Source organism: Coregonus lavaretus (genome assembly GCF_964263955.1).
Source record: "Coregonus lavaretus genome assembly, chromosome: 11".
Taxonomy (NCBI): Eukaryota; Metazoa; Chordata; class Actinopteri; order Salmoniformes; family Salmonidae; genus Coregonus; species Coregonus lavaretus.
In genome coordinates this window covers 5,888,955-5,898,648 of record NC_139998.1, presented here as the reverse complement: position 1 = coordinate 5,898,648, position 9,694 = coordinate 5,888,955, and the positions used below count along the sequence as shown (strand labels likewise).

The window sequence follows — 9,694 nt, the reverse complement described above, 5'->3', positions numbered from 1 at the left end:
TGTTCGAAGGGGTTGAGGTCAGGGCTCTGTGCAGGCCAGTCAAGTTCTTCCACACCAATCTCGACAAACCATTTCTGTATGGACCTCGCTTTGTGCACGGGGGCATTATCATGCTGAAACAGGAAAGGGCCTTCCCCAAACTGTTGCCACAAAGTTGAAGCACAGAATTGTCTAGAATGTCATTGTATGCTGTAGCGTTAAGATTTCCTTTCACTGGAACTAAGGGGCCTAGCCCGAACCATGAAAAACAGCCCCAGACCATTATTCCTCCTCCACCAAACTTTACAGTTGGCACTATGCATTCGGGCAGTTAGCATTACCTGGCATCCACCAAACCCAGATTCGTTTGGTGGACTGCCAGATGTTGAAGCGTGATTCATCACTCCAGAGAACGCGTTTCCACTGCTCCAGAGTCCAATTGCGGCGAGCTTTACACCACTCCAGCTGACGCTTGGCATTGCGCATGATTTTAGGCTTGTGTGCGGCTGCTCGACCATTTCATGACGCTCTCGACGAACATTTATTGTGCTAACGTTGCTTCCAGAGGCAGTTTGGAACTCGGTGTTGCAACCGAGGACAGACGATTTTTACACTCTATGCGCTTCAGCACTCGGCGGTCCCGTTCTGTGAGCTTGTGTGGCCTACCACTTCGAGGCTGAGCCGTTGTTGCTCCTAGACGTTTCCACTTCACAATAACAGCACTTACAGTTGACTGGGGCAGCTCTAGGAGGGCAGAAATTTGATGAACTGACTCGTTGGAAAGGCCATTCTACTGCCAATGTTTGTCTATGGAGATACTATGGAGATTGCATGGCTGTGTGTTCGAGTTTATACACCTGTCAGCAACGGTGTGGCTGAAATAGCCGAATCCACTAATTTGATGGGGTGTCCACATATATTTGTATATACAGTGCCTTTGGAAAGTATTCAGAACCCTTGACTTTTTCTACTTTTTGTAAGTTACAGGCTTATTCTAAAATGTATTAAATCGTTTTTTCCCCTCATTGATCTACAAACAAAACAACATAATGACAGAGCAAAAACACGTTTTCAGACATTTTTGCTAATGAAAAATTTTTTAATAAAAATATTACATTTACATAAGTATTCCGACCCTTTCCTCAGTACTTTGTTGAAGCACCTTTGGCAGTGATTACAGCCTCGAGTCTTCTTGGGTATGACACTACAAGCTTGGCACAGCTTTATTTGGGGAATTTCTCTCTTTCTTCTCTGCAGATCCTCTCAAGCTCTGTCAGGTTGGATGGGGAGCGTTGCTGCACAGCTATTTTCAGGTCTCTCCAGAGATGTTCGATCGGGTTCAAGTCCAGGCTCTGGTTGGGCCACTCAAGGACATTCAGGGACTAGGGTCGTTGTCCTGTTGGAATGTGAACCTTCGCCCCAGTTTGAGGTCCTGAGCGCTCTGGAGCAGGTTTTCATCAAGGATCTCTCTGTACTTTGCTCCGTTCATCTTTGCCTCGATCCTGACTAGTCTCCCAGTCCCTGCCACTGAAAAACATCCCCACAGCATAATGCTGCCACCACCATGCTTCACCGTAGGGAATCTGCCACATTTCCTCCAGATGTGACGCTTGGCATTCAGGCCAAAGAGTTCAATCTTGGTTTCATCAGACCAGAGAATCTTGTTTCTCATGGTCTGAGAGTCTTTAGGTGCCTTTTGGCAAACTCCAAGCGGGCTGTCATGTACCTTTTACTGCTGAGTGGCTTCCGTCTGGCCACTCTACCATAAAGGCCTGATTGGTGGAGTGCTGCAAAGATGGTTGTCTTTCTGGAAGGTTCTCCAATCTCCACAGAGGAACTCTAGAGCTCTTTCAGAGTGACCATCGGGTTCTTGGTCACCTCCCTGAACAAGGCCCTTCTCCCCTGATTGCTCAGTTTGGCCGGGCGGCCAGCTCTAGGAAGAGTCTTGCTGGTTCCAGACTTCTTCCATTTAAGAATGATGGAGGCCACTGTGTTCTTCGGGACCTTCAAGGCTGCAGACATTTTTTGGTACCCTTCCCCAGATCTGTGCCTTCGACACAATCCTGTCTCGGAGCTCTAAAGACAATTCCTTTGACCTCATGGCTTGGTTATTGCTCTGACATGTACTGTCAACTGTGGGACCTAATATAGACAGGTGTGTGCCTTTCCAAATCATGTCCAATCAATTGAATTTACCACAGGTGGACTCCAATCAAGTTGTAGAAACATCTCAAGGATGATCAATGGAAACAGGATGCACCTGAGCTCAATGTTGAGTCTCATAGCAAAGGGTCTGAATACATATGTAAATAAGGTATTTCAGTTTTTTGTTTTTAATACATTTGCTAAAATTTATAAAAACCTGTTTTCGCTTTGTCATTATGGGGTATTGTGTGTAGATTGCTGAGGATTTTTTAAAAATTTGAATGAAGTCCTTAATGCAAAAAAAGTAATAAATAACATATCTACCATAATAAATGCGTAGCCCTATTCGCAAAATAAGACAGAAACTGGGTTTACTTGTGTTGACCCTCCACTACATGATCATAGGAGTTGACAAGACAGCACAAACAGATCTGGGACCAGACTAATATTTGTGTTATCATAAGCACTTCCATTTATTTCTCTCTGCGGTCTCCTCTCCTCCAAGGAGCCAGAGTTGTGTTACTCAAAGTAAACCCCAGGGACAAGCTGAACGTGCTGACTGACCTGGATGATAATAACCTGTCCTACATCCAGAACTTCCAGGGGACAGAGGAGGCCACGGACGAGATCTGCAAAACCGTCCAGCTAGCGCAGGAAAAAAATGTAAGGAAGGGCAGTTGGGCATACAATCTGTTCAATATCATAGTGTGTGACCAGGGTCATGTTCATTAGGGCACACCATAGCAAAACCTTTTTTAAACGTTTTTTTTGCCATGGGAAACAACAATGAGTGTTTTGTATTGGACAAATCCAAGTAGTCCCTCCTTGTCCCTCATTTCTTCTGTTTCATGCCTAATGAATATGACCATGATCCTTTGCATATGTGACTGCTATCTAGCCTGATCCCAGATGTATGTACTTGGCATTTGATAGCACAGACTGGCACTCAGACTAACTGCTAACAGTGTGTCCAGGATATTCTCCTTCGGAGAGTACAGGGCTGACAAATAGGGATGGGCACGGTTATTCGAATATCTGAATGGACGTTAGTGTTCGATTACTTGGGAGAGTATTCAGTGGTGTAGTGGTGTCTGAAGAAGAGGGTATACTCTTAATTTTGCTCAACATTTCCTAAACAGCCTGCCCGGCTAAGGAAAGGCACCCTGTGTGAAATATTCTATGAGAAACAGTGAGATACATTCTGAATTACCATGCCAGCCCGCTCTTAATTTATTTTCAGTTCGACTTGCCATAAGTTCGGCGTCTGAAAACATTTACTGATATAAATTAGCTTTTATATGTTAGGCCTATATTTCAGTTAGCTCAAGCCAAAGGATAAAAAAAAAATCACTATTCATAAATGTGCTATTGTCTAATGTTATTTCAGTTAGATCGATAATTAAATGTACTGTATACTTTGATTATAAAATAACTAAATTGTTTAATCTTCTTGCCTCAGTATATTATGTTATTGATTCTTAAATATGATAATTTACAGATAGAAAGTACCGGTATGTACATTGCACAAAATAATACCATAAAAAGATGTTCCTGAAAAGTGCAATATGCACAATTTTATTATCTTTGTGCCCAGAGGGGCACAACAGCTTGGTTCATCATCATATAAAAAATACATAACTGTTTTCACAACAAGATGTTTATCATAAAAAAATGAGGACTAATTCAGTGAACAAGATTAGCGCCCGGACAAAAAAACGTGGGGGGAAAAAGTAGAAGAAGCCTGCTGTAGCATTCAGTTTTCAAGCGTCTTTCATTTCACCATCCTCCTCCTCCTCTTCTACTCCTCTTATGAACAAGACATTGTTGCATCTGTGTGGAGGGGAAACATATGGAAACTGTTAGCTCAGTGCGGGCTGGTTGTATGACAGAGAGAAGGGCTAGTTCTACATGCGTGTAGCCTGGTCCCAGATCTGTTTCTGTTGTCTCGCAACTCCCTTGGTCATTGTCACACCAAACTATGATGACCATAATAGGAGTTAACAAGGCAGCACAAACAGATCTGGGACCAGGCTAATGTGTGCAATCAGCTATGTGAAGTGCAAGTAAACAAATGAGCATTCCACTGAACTTACCTGACAAGCACCTCTCCTAGGTGTCCAGCCAATGCTCCATCCACATACTCTTCAGTGTTGGCCAACTATAAATCAGAGACAATAGATTTTATAACTAGGTGTTATAGATATTAGTGGTTATTATAGATATGTTACAGATGGCAATGCAAAACCAGACATGTACATATGTATGGCTCTGGATTTAATTGTCTGCACATAAGGTAATCATTCCAGAGCATGCTGTACAATGGTGCATTTCACCATTTGAGGATAATCATGTTCACACATTTTAGACATCGGTCTGGTCCACGTACCTGCATGTTCATGTAGCTGTCCACGGACACCAGGTATCCTTTGTATTCCATACCCCACTTCAGCTTCACCATCACGGGCTTGCCAGTTAGACCATTCAGGAACGGTTTGGGATTCAGCGGTAAACTCTGAAATGATATTTATTCACGTGCTGTTATGAGACTAGCTAGCATTAATGTACATTTGATCACATTAGCTCCATCTCACAGCTAGCTACTTAGATTCCTAGCTAGTCAAACTAGCCTTTCACATACTGTGGCAGTGCAAAGCAAAAGCGGCTAACAAGTTAGCTAGCTAACTTAGATGCTAACTAGCTAGCTAGTTGGATAATCACAACAAAAGCGCACAATGCGAATTTATGATAGCTACTGTAGCTACTGGAATTTTTATGATAGCCTGGCATTTCACTACATATTATTAATTCTCATCCAACACCTCATTATATAGTCTATATTTACCATTTGTATGTTGTATGAGCGCTAACCACGACTGCACGCCGTTGTTGGTTGCAGGAAGCAGTGGTGAACTCTTCTGTTTTTTTCAATGGCGGTTGGCAACCAAAAGGTGCATGACCGCCACCAACTGGACTGGAGTGTAAATTGTAAATTGTAATTCTTCTTCTTCTTCTTCTTCTTCTTCTTCTTCTTCTTCTTCACCAGGAATCTTCAACTTCAATTGCTCCACCTCCACACTTAATGCTACCCCAGAAATCACTCCTTTCAATGGTGCCCTGTACATTTTAACATTTTAGTCATTTAGCAGATGCTCTTATCCAGAGCGACTTACAGTAGTGAATACATTTGAATACTTTTTTAATTCTGGTCCCCCGTGCTAATCGAACCCACAACCCTGACGCTTGCCATGCTCTACCAACTGAGCTACATGGGAACAAGCGCAAAGCAAGATACAGGTCTTTCCCCAAATTACGTAGCACAGAGTGGAATGTAAATCCATTACACTTTATTATACAAAAGGCAAAAGGGAGAAAAAAATAAAATAATATATATATATAAACAAAAGAAAACCCACCACCACATTCCACTACTTTGACCCTTTCTGATCCTACACCAGGCCAACAGCCTGGGAGGATGGGACACTACCATTCAACCAGGAGTGAAAGTAGAATTAATTTATTCCCCGTACGGGACCTCCTATATGAGTATTTTCTCCTAAACAAGGTTTGTTTAGCTAATAACATGAAAATGTTACTTCAAACGACTTTTGGGTGTCTTGTTAACATTTCAACAACATGAAATCCATGTCTTAAACATTGCTACAATTCAGAAATACGAAAACATTTAATAGAATTACAAATAGAATCCCTATTAATTCAATAGGATCTCCGTGGGCCTAGTCGTAAAGATTTGTCATTTAACTTTTAAAATGTATTACCTTTTGTTGTGACATAAACACAGCCAGTCATGTTTTCATCTGATTGTCAAACAATCACTTCAAAGGGCTCCTTTACTAGGCTACGAGTGCACGTTCATCCACTCGCAACATATTTCCACTCTCCAAACAGTGGTGAATGGAAAGAGACATCTGTTACATAAAACATCAAAAAGTGTAATGACATTTGGTGATTGTCATTAGGCCAGAATTGGCCAGAATTGATGTGTCCACTGCTGTCCGCGCGCGTCTCGGTGCCGGCCACTCATTTCTGCCTTGGCAAAATATCAGTGTTCTCGTCGAACCACATCGCATTTTGGAGTGTAGGCTATACCACACATTTTCAAATCCAATCGCTCATTTTTCATGCCTCTGACATGCGGTAATAATAAAAAGTGATGTACTAGCTTACCGTTTCTTTGACATTTTGTTTTAATTATTGTGATAGGCTCATGTTTTACCAGTATGGCGTACCCCAACTATTTATTTTGCCGTACCAGACCATATCGCCTTAGTTTCACCCCTGCATTCAACACTCCCTGTAACTCCTCTTCAGTAAAATCTCGTAAACTCAAGTACTTCTCTGCAGCTGCCACCATTTCTGTGGTACAGTTGATAACCATGGCACCTCTGATCCCCAGCAACATGGGCACCCCTACAGTTAACACATACCGCTACTGTCACACCAGCCTTCGCTTTGGCTCCCCTCCTGTCCAGCTCAGGCGTTCGGCGTCGCCTGCCTTCTAGCTGCTGCCTGCTGAACCTGCTGCTGGCAAACGCCCTTCACTCATCAACCCTGGACTTGTCTCGTCATCATTACACACCCCTGGTTCCAATCCCCACTCTATCACTGTATATATACTCCCTTTGTCATTTGTCTTTGTCGGTCATTGTATATGTTGCTTTTATCCTGAGAAGAATCTCTCCTACTATTGCCTGTGTACTTTATATTTTGCACTGTGGGTTCGTCCCGCTTTAAGCTATGGTGCTTTAATAAATTCAGTAGTTCTAAACCTGCGACTGCCTACTCCTCACTACACTTGTGACAGCTACTTTTACCGACACTACACATTTCTTTGTCCCATGCCCTCCTGCACACTTCTCACATCTACGAATCTCCCTCCTACACACTGCTTCAACATGACCATAAGCTTGGCATCTGAAACACCGTAGTGGGTTCGGAACAAAAGCTGTTACGGGATAACTGATATACAGTATCCTAACATTACTTTGGCAGGTAAAGACTCAGAATCAAAACTCAAAAGGACAGACAGTGACTTTTCTGTTTCACCACGCTCACCACCGGGCCTGCGTTGCACCAAACGGCGGGCGTCACAGACACCGAGAATCTTCAACTTCTGTTGATCCACCTCCACCCTCTCAGTAATCACTCCTTTCAATGGCACTCTGTTCCTGAGAGCAAAGCAATTAACAGGTATTTTCCCCAGTCACGTGGTGTGGCGTGCCCGCTCCCTCTGAGCGGAAGAAACTATTATCACAAGTACACTTCGGGTTACCTTCACCGATTCAACAGTACCCAACTCCTTTTTCACCCAACCTGACACCACAAATGGGTCAGCCAATTTCATTCCTACTGGACCAGATGTATCTTTATCTTGACCATCGGTGCGAGACTCGAGCTCTGAGATCTTCATCACAACTGCCACCTCAGGTACTCCATCCTCATTCTCTTCCAATTCACCTCCAGAGCTATTGGAGTATGGCTCATCCTGTTTGTACTTGACGCCAATCTTCCTCGATGCCCCGTTTCCCTCATTATTGCTAGCTTCATCAGGAAACACGTAACCTACTTTCAGCTATCTCTTCATGGACCCCAAACCTGGAATTACACTTTCATCAGAATCATTATCACCATCACTGTCGGAATCCTGGTTCCATGTGTCTCCATCCTTTTCCACTACTACTTTTCTTTTGCGTCTCTTGGCAGCCGCCATGGTAGGCTTCCCTCCCAAAAGGATGGGCACCTGTCTGATGCTCGTTGCTCCTACTTTTCTTGTTCCTCTTTGACTTCAGCATGGCTCCTAATTTAATAACTTTCAACTGTTGCAAGAGCCTCAATCCTCAAAGCTACGAGCCGAGCGTCACATTCTAGCTAGCACGCTCTGTGAAAACGTGAATTATACACTGATGGAACAACAGTGGTGAACTCTGAACAGAGATACTGGATATAATGATGAGATGTTTGTCTCTGCCCTAACAATGGGATTCGTTGTCCACAGAGCGGACCGGCGGGCTGTCAAGCTCAAGCCTATTCCTCTCTTTGGATTGGTGGATACATCTCGTTATTTGAATACTTTCTTAAATATTCGATGAGGGGTGTTGACGTCAACCGCCTGTATTCAACTATGCTATGCTAGCCTCATGAATATGCAAGTCCGTTTCTATGTTTTTTTCTCAAAGTTGTAACGTGCATCACAGTTAAATTAGTACAGCAGTAGCATTTCAAAACTTCTATTAGATAAAATAAGCCTCACGTATCAAAATAGCAATTCATTTTTATCTTGACAAAATTCGACGCTCTCATTGCCCCCCACACAAAAAGTCCTCACTTGCTAAATAACTAATGATCTGCTTAACATGCACAGTTTTTGGGAGGAGTAACCTTCTTGCTTCACCTCTTCTTCTCTGCTCTGTACAAAAGCTGCAATCTGATTGGTTCAATTTATGTCATCATTCATCCTGATTGGCTACAGAACCAGAAAGAACACCAGACAGGGCTTTGCGGGAAAGATTAGATGTTAATGAAACAGTTATAGTTACAGTGTTACAATCAGATACTTGATACATTATAGTCTCTCTCGCTCGCAAGACGTAGGGCGCTCCACATGGAGAAGAGACAAAATGGAACATCAGCAGATTGAGTTACAGTAATAACCACTAGGAGATAATGTTCTCACACTGATTGAAGTAGCTTACTCTCCCAACCACTGTGAATGCTTTGCATAACATGTGAACATTTTGAAATGTTATCTCCTCTTTAAAATGTATATTATATTCAGATAATGCAGCCACACAGTAGACTAAATAATGTTGGCTATTTGTGGAATTGCTCTCTCTCTCAGAAGTCTACTATTTGGTGGCTCTCATTGGCACCGTGTGCTCTCTCTCTCTCTCTCTCTCTCTCTCTCTCTCTCTCTCTCTCTCTCTCTCTCTCTCTCTCTCTCTCTCTCTCTCTCTCTCTCTCTCTCTCTCTCTCTCTCTCTCTCTCTCTCTCTCTCTCTCTCTCTCTCTCTCTCTCTCTCTCTCTCTCTCTCTCTCTCTCTCTCTCTCTCTCTCTCTCTCTCTCTCTCTCTCTCTCTCTCTCTCTCTCTCTCTCTCTCTCTCTCTCTCTCTCTCTCTCTCTCTCTCTGCAACCAACATCCACACTGATATGGGATCATGTGACTCCAAATCATACCAGGGCCTGTATTCAAAAAGTGTCTCAGAGTAGGAGTGCTGATCTAGGATCAGGTCCCCTTATTCATTATGATCCAGAAGACAATACTGATCCTATATCAGCACTCCTACTCTGAGACACTTTTTGAATACAGGCCCTGAGGAGAGATATGAGACAGATTCGTTACTCTATTATCTCTGTCTTTGAGATGGGTGCTGACAAGAAAGATCAGAGTATTTTCAATACATTGTTATTATATACAGAGCTCTACTGGGTGGGTTGTTGTTTACATTTCTTCTTACCAATCAAAAGATGTGCCTGAGGATTACACAGATAGGGTGTTAAGTGGTGGAATTTACAAGTTGATAAACAGTCAGTCCATGGAGATGCTTTTGACAGA

At 42.9% G+C, this 9,694-nt stretch overlaps 1 protein-coding gene across 1 annotated transcript; it reads right to left on the bottom strand.

Annotated features, from left to right (window-relative positions):
• Positions 1–3,672: 3,672 nt before the first annotated feature.
• Positions 3,673–5,021, bottom strand: LOC311136832 (small nuclear ribonucleoprotein F-like). The gene is made up of 4 exons (XM_084171120.1): positions 4,967–5,021; positions 4,511–4,636; positions 4,218–4,282; positions 3,673–3,954 (listed from the first exon to the last, which is right to left on the bottom strand). Exons 1-4 carry the CDS (start codon positions 4,967–4,969, stop codon positions 3,885–3,887), a joined length of 264 nt encoding a protein of 87 aa, XP_084027246.1. The 5' UTR covers positions 4,970–5,021; the 3' UTR covers positions 3,673–3,884.
• Between the last annotated feature and the right edge of the window lie 4,673 nt (positions 5,022–9,694).